This window comes from Lycorma delicatula, chromosome 1 (assembly GCF_047948215.1).
Source record: "Lycorma delicatula isolate Av1 chromosome 1, ASM4794821v1, whole genome shotgun sequence".
NCBI lineage: Eukaryota > Metazoa > Arthropoda > Insecta > Hemiptera > Fulgoridae > Lycorma > Lycorma delicatula.
Window position 1 is genome coordinate 261,571,854 of NC_134455.1, and position 15,643 is coordinate 261,587,496.

The 15,643-nt window shown below is 29.3% G+C and overlaps 1 protein-coding gene across 2 annotated transcripts in view; it reads left to right on the top strand.

Annotated features, from left to right (window-relative positions):
• Positions 1–15,643, top strand: part of LOC142330989 (uracil-DNA glycosylase-like) — a 33,251-nt gene that overhangs the window by 1,971 nt on the left and 15,637 nt on the right. For both annotated transcript variants that reach the window (XM_075376519.1, XM_075376510.1), the window contains 3 exons: positions 877–1,027; positions 9,360–9,402; positions 12,813–13,080. In XM_075376519.1, coding sequence (XP_075232634.1) covers positions 877–1,027; positions 9,360–9,402; positions 12,813–13,080 — 462 coding nt within the window. The remainder of the gene's footprint in view (positions 1–876; positions 1,028–9,359; positions 9,403–12,812; positions 13,081–15,643) is intronic.

The window sequence follows — 15,643 nt, forward strand, 5'->3', positions numbered from 1 at the left end:
TTGGTTTTTTGTTTTTACTGTGCTCTGTTAAAAATTACTTTAGTTACGAAACCTTTCAGTTTTGCATTTTTGATCATAAAGAATGTTTCCTACACTATCCCTTTAATCAGGAGAGTTATCTTTGCCAATTAACTTTAGAATTAACAATCTAAGAAAAAACACTAGAAACAGAAGTTTTAGTGGAATGTACGTACAATTTGAATTTTCTTTCATTATTACACCTTCAAAATTGTATTGTGATGAAAAAATATACAAGAAATCACTAGAAATAAATTTTGGGGGATGAACTGGCATGTTAATTTTAGTAAAAAAATTCTGTACGTCTTTTAAATTTTAAGTAAGGCATAAGTTAGTGCTTTTTTAATTTTACAATAAGATAAAAGTAAGTATTTTTTTAGAAAAATAACATTTTCAGTTATTTTACAATTTTTAATACTTATTACAATTCAGTATAAAAATCTTTACGGAAAAATGATTTTTACAGAACTTAAAGAATTATGTTTGACTTGTTAAATTTCAGAAATTATGTTTACACCACTTGATTTTATTTGTTAACACATTATGAAATCATATAAAAGATGTTTCATAATCTATAAAATATTTTAATATGCACAGTTAAAAAAAAAATATATTTTTTAATTATACAATTAATTTAATTTAATTTTTAGTTTTTGAGATTAAAAAAAAAAATTATCTTGTCATCAGCTATGAGCAACAAATATTAAACAGGATTTTTTAAATTAAATTAAAAATGCCCATAAATTATGTATTCTGTGATTAAAAAAAACAAACCATAATTGTAATAATAAGCTAATCCTTCATGTATCTGGAACTTAAAGACTAAAATTTTTAAGTGTTATGTCTTAAATGTTTCAGTTAAGTGATTTTGTTACTGCTGAAAGGAACAGCAAAACTATATATCCTCCACAAGATTTAGTATGGACATGGACTAAACTTTGTAAAGTGAATGAAGTTAAAGTTGTAATTTTAGGTCAAGATCCATATCATAACCCAAGACAAGCGCATGGTATGTTATTTTGTTTTGAATTACTACGAAATAAGTGGTAATAATTGTTTTAATGTTTAAGTATCATTTTCACTGCTGGAAAAAAAGATTAAGGATTGATTATAACATTTGCTACATTTTTATCCAAGATGGTCAGTGATGATAATTATTAGAATATAAACTTATGTAACAACCAAACCATAATTTATGATAAAAGATTTTGTAACATCCTTGAAAGTTTTTTCTAATTATCTCAGAGATTGAGTTCTGAGTACAGCCAAAAATATTTTGAAACGACTTTTAAAAACATATAAAATATGAATTGGTTTTTTGTCAGATAAATTTGTATTTTTGAATAATTAGTTTTATCAAATGATCACATCTGATGACAAATTAACCAATTTAGTAAAAGAACTGCAAGTTCGGTTATGTTTACATATTGTAATGAATTTCAACGTAAATATTCATTTATTTTAAAAATTAAAACAAAAAAATGTTACAGAAAGTAATCTTTGTAATAAGGACACTAAACATTTATAACACAAGCCCGCAGTGGTTGTTTTTTTATAATTGATTTTTATTTATTTTTAGCACTGAATCTGAAAACATCAGGATTTTTCTCAAATTTCAAAATTTGTATGAAGTTGAAAAATTGCGAAAATGAGATGTAATGAAATAGAAAGAAAACTTTTTATTATAATAGATTAATATAATATATTCACTTTTTTTGGTTATATTATGTATTCTTATAGCAAAACGGTTGAGTGGTCTGAAGAGGATTGGGGGGGGATCATTGACCCCTTCATTTCTAATGAAGTAAGCCTAAATTCTGTTTTAATGCATTTTTTAATTAATTTAATTTTACTTATTTAATTAATTTGTATGAGGTATATCATGCCTTTGGAAACCACTCCCCACCCTTAATGACAAAGTATGTAAAATACTTACAGTTTTATTCCATGTGTAAAGTTTCTTTGGACAACGTATATGCTGCTTCGCACTTTTCCTTCTATGTTCTCGATAGGGTTCATCTCGGTGTAACATCCAGCAATAGTCTGTCATCATTGTAGTCCATCTTCCTTAAAATCCTTTATTTCTTTCATCTCCTGATGAAATTTCTCGCCCATCTCTTCACTAATGACACTCAGATTTTCAGGAAAGTAGTCCACATGTGAATTTAGGAAGTGAACCTTAAAGCTCTTGGAATAGCCTAAATTTTTGCACTTTGTACCATGTTCTCAATGATTGTTTGAAGTTTGGATCCTTCTTATTGTTTAGAAACTTAGTCTTTAAAGGCTCCCCACGTTTTTTTCTCTTTTTCTGCAATTTTCATTTGTTTCTCAAAATTACTACCTTTAAGAAGTTTTCTGATGTCCGGACCAGTAACACACCCTCTTTTAGTTTGACAGTTCATAACACTGGAAATTTGGCACAGGTTATTTAAAACATTTACCTTCTTTGGATAAGGCTTTAACAAATTGTTTCATCTAGCCTAACTTGATATTCAGAGGTAGAAGGAGAACTTTATTCAGATCTATGAGAGCGAAAAGCTCTCAGATCCATTCTAATGAAGCTCTTTTTGGTCAGTCTTTCCTTATCCAATACTTTTCTCTGTCTGCTATCCCATTTACACAAAAAAGAAGGATACTTTGTGTATCCTCTTTGCTGTCCTACATTCATTGATATATCAAGTACAAATTCCATATTATAATAACCCTCTTTTGGGACAGAATGTACGATGGGTATAGACGGATATGTATTTCCATTGTGAAGTAGGTCAACTTTGAGACTTCTTTTGGACGAATCTATGAACAATCTTCAATCTGTACTTTCACACGGAATGTTAAATTGAGTCAAACGTCCATGTACATCAGTGCAGAAGACAAATTCTCCTTCTGAAAAATACAGAAGGAAATCCTTTTCTCTGTATCTGAACCAGGAAAATGAGGCGCCAGCTGCTAGCAGGCTCTTCTCTTTAAGCCTCAAACCAAGCAGTTCTGCATTTTCTTTGGTTAGACTTAAGTCTTGAACCAAATCGTTTAGTTCATAAAGCTCTTTTTTCTTGATCTTGTGTTGTCACTCAAATACGTGTCAAATGAAACTTGTTATATTTTTTTGCCTTTCCACCATTAAATCACCATACATATAAAAAAGAATCTGCAGAATTTTTACAGCCTCTTGAAGCCATTTTGAAAATGAAAAGTTCACTTTATGGCCTGAAAATATATTTCCACCAACAAAACCAGGTTTGATCACGGAGGTCGGAAAAAACTCGATTTATGTATGCTGGTGGTTGAAATAGCACTGATAGTAGTAGAACAGTGCATGAGTGGTGTGGGTAGCTGCCAATAAACATGTTACATCTGGTTAAGTCTTGTCACAACCTGTCGGCCAAGCTCTCCCACTGTCTCGTCATCTTCAATTCAAACACTCCCTGTCGAATAATTTGCCACCTTGGTTGGGTTTAAATTATTCTAAGTAATATATTTGCTGGTTCAGATGAAGACCTTACAACCAATGATGTTCAGCTCTGTGAGTTACCCTTCACCAATGAGTTTATTAATCCACTTCCTGCACTCTCCCAAGAATGCAAGGAGAGTTGCAGTTACCTCCATGATTCAGTGGTTTAAGTGTTGATATTGCACAGACTTGAAGTCTTTGAAGATAACTTTCTCTAACTTTTGTTCAATGTGTTCATCAAGACATGTTTCTTATGCAGTAACTTTGCTTTTATTTTAATTTTCTTTTTCCAGTGAATCATGGAATTTCAATTTGTATTATTAAAGGAGGATTAAGTACCTGAAAGACAATGGGATTTAAGCTTTCAATACCATGAATCCTTTTACTAGTCTCAATATACTTTTCTATTTTATACTTATCCTTTAAAGTAGAACTTATGTTTGAAAACTTCAGTTTTATTCATTTAAGGATGAAGTGCGCAAGTGACCTGTCACAAATTAGGCACTACAATCTCTATGAAAGTATAGAGTTCTTTTCTTACTGAACCTCACAAGTAGATTTTTAAAAAAAATTGATTAGAATATTGTATTATTTCATTTTTTTATAAATTGAGGGAAGTTAGAGGGAGCCTGACGAGCAAGGGGTTTCAAGACTAAAAACTTTTCTTCTTTTTTTTAATTTAAGAGTAAATTTAAGGGAGTTAGAGGGGTCAAACATTTTAACATCATTGAGTTTTTATTTATCTCCACAAACAGAATATAATTTTGAAAGTACCGTTTAGATGACCAACATTTAAAATTTTTATTAATTTAGGGATCTAAAGAGTCTGAGGAAGCACTGAAGCCTTAGCTCATTTTATAATTGTCCCAAACAGTAGAATGCATTTTGGTGTAGAACAGTTGAAGTATAGCAATCATAAAATTTTTGTTAGTTTAAAATAAGGTCAAAGGAACGGAATTTCCAAGTCTTTAATTTGTTTTTTAAGTTTGAGCATTTTTGAAATGAAACAATAACAGTATTTCATTTTTTTTTTAATGTAAATCATAGGAGTCCAGCAGGTTGTAGAAGTTCACACCTTTACCAAATCTGATCTTTTTCGTGTATCCAAGGAATTAAATCCCGAGTTTCATAGACTTATACATTTCTTCAAATTAATTACTAATTGAGATTTCCCCAGACTTCTAAAGTTGCCTTTAAACAAAAGATTTTCAGTGGTATTAGTTGTATTTTTAATGATTTAGTTATTTAAGGTTTACATTATTTACAGAAGTAATTTTTTTAAGGATACAGTGAGTGGTGCAGACAAAATTCAGGTATGTATTTCAATTTGTATATTCGTAGTGTAACTGGCAATCATTCTCTGAATTTTGACCAGGGTTATTTGGTTCAGTTGTTGCTTAAAACTTCCATCATATTTTACACACAAAAAAAAAATTCAGGTAATTATTCTGAATTTTCTCTGCTGTGCTTTGGAGTATAAAATTACTAATTTTACCACCAGTAATGGTAACCATGTACAAATATATTAGTAACCTCCAGTATATATTATTGTAACCTCTAATATATTAGAGCTAGTATAATATAGTGTATGTAAAATCTAAAGGCCGGTCCGTCTTACTTGCCTTCTCTATCCCACTCCTTTAACTTGGCATGCAGAACACATGCCAAGTGTTTATGTTTATTGCAGTACAAACTTAATATCTCAGTATTCATAATTTTTTTTAGAATAAATTTAATAATGATTATAATTCTGTTACTATTATTCACATTTCTTTAACACTATTTGTTGTTGCTTTTTTTTTACAATTTAATGTTTTTATTTTGTAGTTTTATAGGCCTGCAAACTCAAAAGAATATTAGTTAAAATGTTAGAAGAATATTAGGTACGTGCTATTTAGAAATAATTTTCATAATAACTCTGCCATGTCAAAAGAAAATCATAGCATTATAGCCTGTAATAAATAAATAACTCATTTCATATACTTTTGTATTATGTCATACAAGGTCTGTAAATAAGGTAAAGACTGGTTCAGAAAAACTTTTTATTTACAATCCAATTATACGAGGGTTATTTTTTTTTCAAGGTTTGATCGGTCGTGAAATAAAAACCCGCGCAAAAAACGGATGAACCTTTGCACATATGTGTTGCGCAGCATCTCTAGTATGCCCTTCAATCACGCCGTGTCACTTCGTTTAGTTCTGAACACGCAGCTAGCACGTAAACATGTCTACAACAATACCATCTCCCGAGAAGTGTGAAGTGCGTGCGGTAATTCAATTTCTTCAGGCTGGGGGGTGTAATGCAGCTGAAATTCATCGACAAATAAATAATGTGTACGGTGAAACTTCAATGAGTGACAGCAAAGTGCGACAATGGTGCAGGAACTTTAAAGCAGGACGTACAGATGTTCATGATTTAGGTGGTCAGGCTGCACACTACAGCGTTTTCTTTGGGAAATGTTTGATCACCCACCATATAGCCTGGACTTGGGTCCATCTGATTTTCACCTCTGCTCACATGAAACACTGGCTAGGAGGTCAACATTTTGGCACAGACATCGAGCTGTAGACCAGCATAGAAACATGGCTGAAAACACAGGTGGCTCTGTTCCATGATGAGGGTATTGGAAAGTTGGTACCACGCTATGACAAATGTCTAAATCGGAGTGGCGACTATGTAAAGAAATAGTGTAACTATATAAGTACTTGTTACAAATAAAAAAAATTTTATTTTCACTGTGGTTTTAATTTTGGGACCAATCAGAACTTGAAAAAAAATAACCCTCGTATATGGACTGTCACCTTTGAAATAATTTCGTTGGGGAGCCATGCAACGCTTCAAATGGTTTGTATTCTCATTGTTCATAGAAGTGTTGGAACTCGGAAACTGGAATATCCTTCAGATGATTAGTTACGTTTTTCTTATGTTTTCTACTGTTCCAAAATGTGTCCTTTGAAGTGTTTTTTTTGTTTTTTTTTTTTAAATCGAGAACAGGAAAAATTCACAGGGACTCAAGTCAGATGAATAAGGTGGTTGAGGAACTACAGGAATGTTTTTCTTTCCCAAAAACTAGTTAACTCAGTGCAGTGTGACAAGGTGCCATCATACACAACTCGATGCAGCATCCAGTTAAAACTCCTTATGGGCAATGCCATTACTATTGAAGAAACAAATCAGCATATTTTTGATTTACTCATTTCTGCTTTTTTTGGAACATAGTGAATTTGAAGTGTGCCACTCCTTGCTCTGGCATTTTTTTCCGGTCTCGTACTCAGACATACAAGATTCATCACAAGTAATAACATTTTTTAGAAAATACAGGATCAGTTTCAATCTACCTAGAAGACCGTGGCACACTTTCACCCTGTTGTTTTTCTGTTCAACTGTGAAATTTTTTGGGATCAATTTTGCACAAATCTTTTTCATGTCCTATTTGTTTGTCAAAATCTGATGGGACTGATATGATTCAAGTTCAATTGTTCTGCAATCATTTTGACAGTTAATCACTGGTTGTACCGTATCAAGTCTGATTCGCCCAACATAGTCATCATGTTTTGACGTTAACAGTCTTTCAGAGCATTGATCGACCACAACTGATTTCCGGCCATCTGAAAATGCTTTAAACCACCTAAAAATTTGGGCTCATGACAGAGCGTCATCTCCATATGCCCATTTCAATTTTGAAAAAGTTTCAGCAGCATTCTCACTGAGTTTAACACAAAACTCAATTGTACAATGTTGCTCATAATTAGTAGCACTCATTTTTATAACGCACAATAGAAACTTGTTTCACAAAAAGTTTGTTTACGTCACATGTGACAACTGTAGATTAAAAATATTAATACCTATAAATCAGCTGTTCATATAATCATATGTTTACTAGTAACTTTACAATGTTGCCACGCTTTGGCTGCCAAAAAAACAAACTAGTCTCATTACTTTGTTTACAGACCTTGTATTAATATATTTATTTTTTGTATTTCTGTTAATACCAAAACTTTAGTTTAACATACTTGGAAAAACCATATGCTTTCAATAAAGAAATTACTTCATATACATCTCAAAATATTAGGATTAAATAATTTTATTTGTAACAACAAATTACCAAAACGTATTTTGTTACTATAATAGTATTGTCGTTATTGGATGCGATGCAAGTCAACAAATTAATGGATGTGATTTTTGAAATACACTAATTTGACTGCTGATGTGAGAAGTCGCTAAGTGACGTTAAGAGCAGTGGAGGGGATGCCACAGTGCACTGCTGACCCACCTTCAGATTTTGCATACACTATAAATGCCATGGCTTAATTAAAACTAAGATGAAAAAAAAATCCACAATAGTTCAATTACAATACTATGGTCTCATTACTGCTAAACTATGTTTTTTGAACTGTGATACCTCAAAATATTAAAAAATGCAAAACTTTAAATAAAACATTTTTTAATATCATTAGAGTGTGCCAAAAGAGGTGAAAAGTAAAAGTTATAATTATTGTTGATAATCTGATTATTTACATTGAATTTTAAACTGATAAGACATATCTTGATGTCTTATCAGTTTGTTTTCTTTGATAGATTAATTTTTCATGTAACAATTTAATTATATTTGCATTATTGTAAATGTGTTTTAAATTCAACTCACTTAAATGAAATCATCATTATTCTTTTATAAAAATTTACCACAAAGTAGTATCAAAATTTAAAAAATCATAATACTAATAAATTAGTAAGTTTTCTCATTTTAATTTAGACATTCAAAGACTTCACGTACATTAACAGAGATCAGTTTGTATGTCACTAATAAACAACAGAGGACAAAAATAAAATATGTAATATAAATAAAATTATAAAAATAAAATAGAAAAGAGTAAAATGATTAATTACAAAAATTTATCCGAGGAGCTAAAGTTGCTCCTAAGTTGTTCCCCTATTTTTTCTGACACTGAATTTGTTTATATAATTCAGCTTCTACTCTATTTTCCTGAAAATGCCCATTAAGTAATTACAAAACATGAGAGTGTAAACTTTTAGTCTGTTAGTTTTCAAGTTTCTCCACTCTTGCTTTTCTTAATTTGGTAGAAATAAAATTTTTATTGGAATCTAAGGTAATTTTGCTAGATAGCGCAGTAATTCAGATGGTATTTGTGTATGATCAATTTTTACTTATCGGTTCTCTTTTAATCAGATTTATAGTAAAGAAGCTTTGAAACCGTTATCAATATCTTTTTCCTCCTCTAACATATTAAAAAAATCTTTGTGAAGTCCTATTTACTCTTACTACCTGTTTTTCTCACTTTTCTCATTAAAAATGGTTTTCAATCTTATATTAATCAGATTATAACCAATTGCTACTAGAATAAGCTTGGTTTTTAATATCATGGGAACATTTTTGCTTATTACTATACTTTTGCTTCTAGAGCAATGTTCTAATAAAAATAATGTAATTTCCATAAAGATCCCTTTGAGTAAGTTAACTATTTGTTAAATAATATTGACTTAATGATTTCCCCCTGAATGCAGTTATTTTTTGAATACATTTATTAATAATACATTTTTTTTATTATTTCTATCAAATTTATGGCAATCAATAATAATCTTCATTCCACTCTTCGACATATGTGTTGAAATTAAATGTATCAAATCAAAATATTATGATATAAACAAAAAATATTAAAAAAACTATTAAATAAGTAAATAGTAAAATTGCCTAATTAAACTCAAGACCGACTGGTTTAGCACCTAGCCCACTGACTACTGCAGCAGAAATTTGTTGCATATTAGGCGTTTATTGTGATTCATGAATAAACACTGTAAACTACTATCACTCTGCAAAGTAGTCTAATGTATGTATTTACATATATATATATATTTTTTTTAAATGTATTTCAGGTCTGTGTTTCAGTGTTCCAGTGGGTTTGCCTCCTCCTCCTAGGTGAGTATTTACAATTATTTAAATACAGATAGTTTATCTCTAATTAAGGGCCTCAGTCACATTAATTAAAAATACACTTATGTGGGTTCTCTCTTTAGTCTTTTAAAATGAGGTTCAACTAATGTGCTAATATTTTCAGAAATTTGTTTTTTTCTTATGTAGTTGCCCATTGCATTCCATTGGAATGCAATGTGTAAATAAAAATAAAACAGTGTTTTTTTATTACAATTAATTTATTACTTTATGAATATGCTAAAAAGGGTATTTAAGGTATTAGGGTTGAACTAGATAAAAACATTTTTTTTTGGAAAAATTCACATTTCACTATTAATAATGAAATTAGGAAGAGACTGAACCGAAGAGCTTCCATACTGTAAGTTTTTATTTTTTTACATGTCCCAAAAGGTAGAAAACATTCTGTTACGGAAAAGTTCAAGTATAGTAGTATTTAAATCTTTGTTAATTTAAAACAAGATCAAGAGAATGGAATTTCCATGTTTTTTAATTTCTAACTGTTAATTTCTTTCTCAAGATTTTCATTGTCACCACCTTCTGCTGTGTTTTCTTCTCAAGAATTATTGTTTTTATATCCTCGTCATAAATCTTTTTTTATGGCATTTCATCAATTGCTTAGTGTTTGTTTTTGTCAACATCTGATGCACATCAAGATATCACAGCACCTCTTGTAATATGTAGTAGGAGATTATCTTCAAATCCCTGTGGTATATGATCTTCATAAAAATAAATTGTCTAGAAAATTGTATTTAGAAACAGAAATGAAATATTTTGTCTTTATCCTCAGTATTTATGCTGAGATCTCTCCATCAGAATGTTGTATAAAATTTAATTATGAACATAATTTTGAATATTACTACTTTAAAGAAGTATATGTACCATTTCAATCATTGATTTAGCAATTCCAATAATACCTGTTATCATTGCTCATTCCTCTCACATTTTTACTAGAATACAAATATGGCATCACTAATTTATAAATTATCTGAACAAACTATGTGTTTTGAATGGTTTATTGTTTGCTATAAGCTGTATGTTCGTTAGTTTTAAAAAAAATTAAAAGTTCATTTCATGTAGCTATTTGAAACATTGCTCAACTTCTGATAGGGCTTTTATTGTATTTCTGCCATATCTTTTCAAATATGATGGCTTCATACATACTTTTATATTCCCTCTGATTTTACATACATTCCACAAAAAAAGATTTCCAATCTACACATTGGGAATTAAGAGTACTTTTCACATGTTTTTTATATATATAAATTTGTATTTATTCTTAACATCCCCCCAAAAAAAAAAAAATGATTGCTACAAGTTTAGAACTCAAATTGCTTTTGAACTTGCTCACTTACAGTATGTATATCAATGTTTTAGGTAATTACAGTCTAGTTTGATGTGTTTACTGCATTAAAAAAATAAAATAACTATACAGTTAAAACCATCTTTTCTGCAGAAAATATACAGAACTGCTTATAATTTTCTTTTATTACTTGCTTTTCTTTAACTCGCAGGTGTTTTTTTTTTTTTCATTTCTGTCCTCAAATCTCACATCCTTAATTTAACATACTTCCTGACATTGCTGATTGATGAAATTTTGTACAGTTACTAATATCAGGTGACAATACAATATTCCATCATTACTTTTGCAATCATCCCCTCTTCGGGTAAATTAAGGATGCAGGTGTAATAATTTAAGATACTTCCTGAAATTGCCTATTGATAAAATTTTGCATCATTGATGAAAATTGTGACAGTTAATTAAGTATTGGAATAAAAACTTTTTACAAAAACCACTATTTTGTTACTTTGTATAGTAAATGTCTGAAAATTTGTTTGATATTTTATAAATATGTTAGAAATTTCAATATATGATGTTATATTTCGAAATCCAAATTAACCTTCTAATTAAACTTGTGCAATGTATGATAATTATTTGATTAAAGTATGACTAAAAACTATATAGCAAGTTTTGAAAAATTTTTGTAATATCATTAAAATTAATGTCTACCAATGGAATTTGGTATGTTATTCCATTACACTTTTCAAGTGAACAAGGTGTTTTTTTTATGTGAATATTTATTAAAATCAGTTAAATTCTTATTTTTCCAACAATTTCAACAACACAGAAATCAAAGCAAAAGACCTGTTACATCGTTTTAATAAAGTTGTAAAAATCATTTCATTAATTTTGAGTGCAGATAATTTTAACGGTTTAACACCTGTGTTAAATTCCACTTTATTTTATCACTCATTATCATTAACTCACTAAATTACTAGCAAATCATACTGGGCAATTTACTGTATTGCTGTTTATATTTGAACTTCCTTATTGTATAAATATTAATTTTTTCTCAAGTTCTCTGTAGTCATAAAAGTATCATATGTTTTATAACTACATGCATTACAAAAACTCCTTAATGTAGATTGACTGGTGTAACAAGTGACCTCTCCTTGTGTTAGCTGAATTTACATGCTAGATGCAATTTTTACACATTTTACTAATCACTTCTCAGTTTATTTCTAAATATCATAAAAACTGAAAACATTTCTTCATCAAATATCTTTATACTGTTATTTTAAGAAGAAGGCTTCATAACAGTTTGTTAATTTTTGATGGAACAAGTTTGAATTTGTCATACATTTTAAAGCCTATAAAAAAATTTTTCAGAATTGTGTCAGGACATTTTTTAAGGGTTCTTTTTCTAAGCAGTCTAAAGATTTTTTTCAGTTTATCCTAGCATATATATTGAAATTGTAATTTTCAGAGACATGCTGAACATTTACTACTTAAAAACTCATGAAGAAATGCAGTATTACATCACTATATTGTATTAAACTTCATAATGAAGTATTCATTTTCAAACTTAGATAAGCCTAATAGAGATCTACAGAATCAAATAAAAGATGTTAAAAAGTTGTCATTCAGTGTAGAGTAATGCAAAAAATTACTCAAATTTTTTAAATACAAAAAAAGCCATAGTAATGCACTCATAAAAATGTACATGTATTAGAGCTTAATTCATAATTTTTATGAGTTTTTTACTCATAGCTTGTAACAATAGAGATAAAATTCAATTTAGATAGGTATGGTTCTAAATTAAATTATATCTCTTTTAACTATTTATCTTTTTTTTATTAGAAATATCTCTGAAGTCTTTTTATAAGCATTTGTGTTTCAAATCTTACAATAAAAATAAAAGCTGTGAATTAAACAATTTATAATGATGATCAAGATAATATGATTATGAGTCTGGATAGCATCATCACTTAATTATACCATGTGAACTTCAGAGTGGAAGGGTTAATAATTTCCTTATGTATGTTAATAGACTATCATGTTGGTGTAAAATTTCTACACAGTTTTATTTTATTTGTATATTTTATATTTTTCACAGCTTGGTAAACATGTTCAAGGAACTTAGTAAAAACTACAAAGCTTTAGACTTGCCAGAAGATGGATATCTTCTTGGTTGGGCAGTGCAAGGTGTATTGTTACTGAATGCTGTGTTAACGGTTCAAGCAAACAAGCCCAACTCTCATAAAGATCATGGTTGGGAGCAGCTAACTACAGCTGTTATTAAACATCTTAGTGATAATTATAAGGGTCTTGTCTTCCTGTTGTGGGGTGCCTACGCACAGAAAAAGGCAGAAGTGGTTGATGTGGTATGTCATTTTCTTTTTATCTTTGCATTCATTACCATTTATTAATAAATTTAAATGTTCTTTTTTTTTCAACTTCTACAGTACTTTATATAAGAAGTTGTCTGTGATTTTTTTGTTTACAAAAAAATATCAATGGTATTTGTTTATTTTGTTATGATCATATTTTTATTGAATGCTTCACTATTATCATGGAGCATGATCTATATTTTAATTGGCCAGACTTACTGTGGCATCTTTTCATCCACCCAGTTTTATGTTGTGTGTGAATGAATTATAGTTTGTTATCCATGCATTTCTTTTCTTATTTTAATCAATCATGTGACTGGTTTGATACTATTCTTCCTTTCTGTTCTTTGGTAACAGTTTAATCTTAATATAATTTCTAGTTTCTCAGTTAACTATTTGATAAATTCAAATCTTTATCATCTACACATCCCTCAATTGCATGCCTTCTCTAAAAAGAGATAAAATAAAAGATTTAAATCAGAATTTCCTTATACAGAGTGATTTATGTAATGTTACTGGCGCTTTTTTAGTTCTTTCTACTAATAGAAATAATGAAAAAAGTTCATATAAACATGGTTCCAGAAACCCTCTATTAGTAAGTTATGGCTAGCAAAAGATTTCTCTCTGATTGTTGGGTAAAAGTGAAATAAAACCATACTGAAATTCTTGGAACCCAAATTAAGGGGTAAACTTGATGGTTTCTTATGGTTTTTGACTTGACAAATTGAATAAAACCAGTTCCAGAACCATACCTCCCACAGTTTTCATAATATAGTAGATACCACTTATTAGAATCACTTAGTACATAACAAAAGTGAGTCAATTAAGCATCGAAGGTCATTTTCCTGTACAATGCAACCTAATTTTACATAAAAAATCTTATGTGGACAACACATGACTTCCTTGTAGGCCCTTGTAAATTACATTTACAAAATTTTTTTAAAATGAACGTACATAAAATTTTATTATTTCATTAAAACCTTATGATTTTTTTTTTATTATTATTAATCGTAAAAATAATTTTACTCTCAGAGGTTAATAATTATTAATAAATTAATATATTTAAGTTAAAAAATGAGATGAAGTTAGATTCCAACTGATGTGCCTTCCCCTAAGATTCAAATATTTCATTAATTAAAATTTTATTTGGCTATAACTCTGGAACCAATGAAAATAAGTACCACTTATGATATATCGTTGAAAAGCTTTCAAAGAGGACTTATTACTGCAGTATAGAAAAACTTTAAAATCCAAATTTTTTTGGATTTTGAGCTTTTTTGGACACTTTTGGTTCAGTCCCTGCAATCCAAAGGGGCGGGGAGGGTGCAGAACTAGATGTTACAACAGTTCTAAATCCAAAATTTCAACATCCTATTTTTAGTTATGCGAGATATGTACAGACATCACATTGAAACTACTCAAAATGGATATTTTCATTGAAATCTGGAAATCAATATTTTTTAAAATTACAATACTTACTTTGTACAAGGAGGTAAAAAATATCGTAAAACAATGTACACAATTTAATGAATATATGAGTATGTGTTAGGTACAGTTTGTAGTTGGATATATAACATGATACATTAAAACAAATTAATCTATATGAAAAAACAAAGAAAAACTTATCTTTACTGTTATGTGTTTTGGTTTTAGTCAACTCTATTAAATATAATACTTTAGTATAAAAAGATACCGCATAAATACTAAAAAAATGGAGAATACTGTAAAATGTAAATTTATAAAAATGTTTTATGCAATGAATTAAGAAAAAATGAATATGTAACTTACATTATGATAACACAAATTTCAGTTATTTTATAATTCCATGTAAATGCTTATCTTTTTGTGTAGTATATTTTTTATAGTGTTCCAAGGCATCATTTTCCACTTCATAAAAATCATAGAATTGTTTTGGCTTTCCTCCGTGTTATTCCAGATTTTTCCATAGAACTGATAGTGCATCAGTTATTTATTTTAACGATTGTGCTTGTGGCCAAACTTACTCTGCTTCTTCGATCTTGCCCTCTTCCAGCCCTTCATTCATAATTTCTGACACAATTTTATCATCAGTAGCAGGAGCACAAACAGAAATGTCATTGCCAATAGAGATCCACTTTATTAATTTCATCATCCACATCTTAGATTGAACTTACTAGCATCAGATTCAATAAAACTAGTTTTTTTTTAAGCAGTTTTGAATGGTTTCACCTTCTAATTCATTCCAAGCTTTGCATAACATATGAGAAGCATCTAGAAGTGTAATCTTTTTCACTATATCATTTGCAGTCTTCTCAAGTCCAGCTTCATCTCATCATCCTCCTTATATATTTTTTCTATATAAAACTTTCAGGGTTTTTGCAATTCCCTGATCTACTATGGCCATCTTTGATGGTAAAAAAAAAAAGAAGAAAAAAACAATTTATGTTTCTTAAATTATAGCTCACTGGTGTATGATCTGTTCAGTTGTCTAAAATAAACAAAATTTAAAATTAATTAACCTTTCTGACTGATTAATTTTCTATTCCATTTAATCAAAAACTTAGAAAAAAAATCAGAC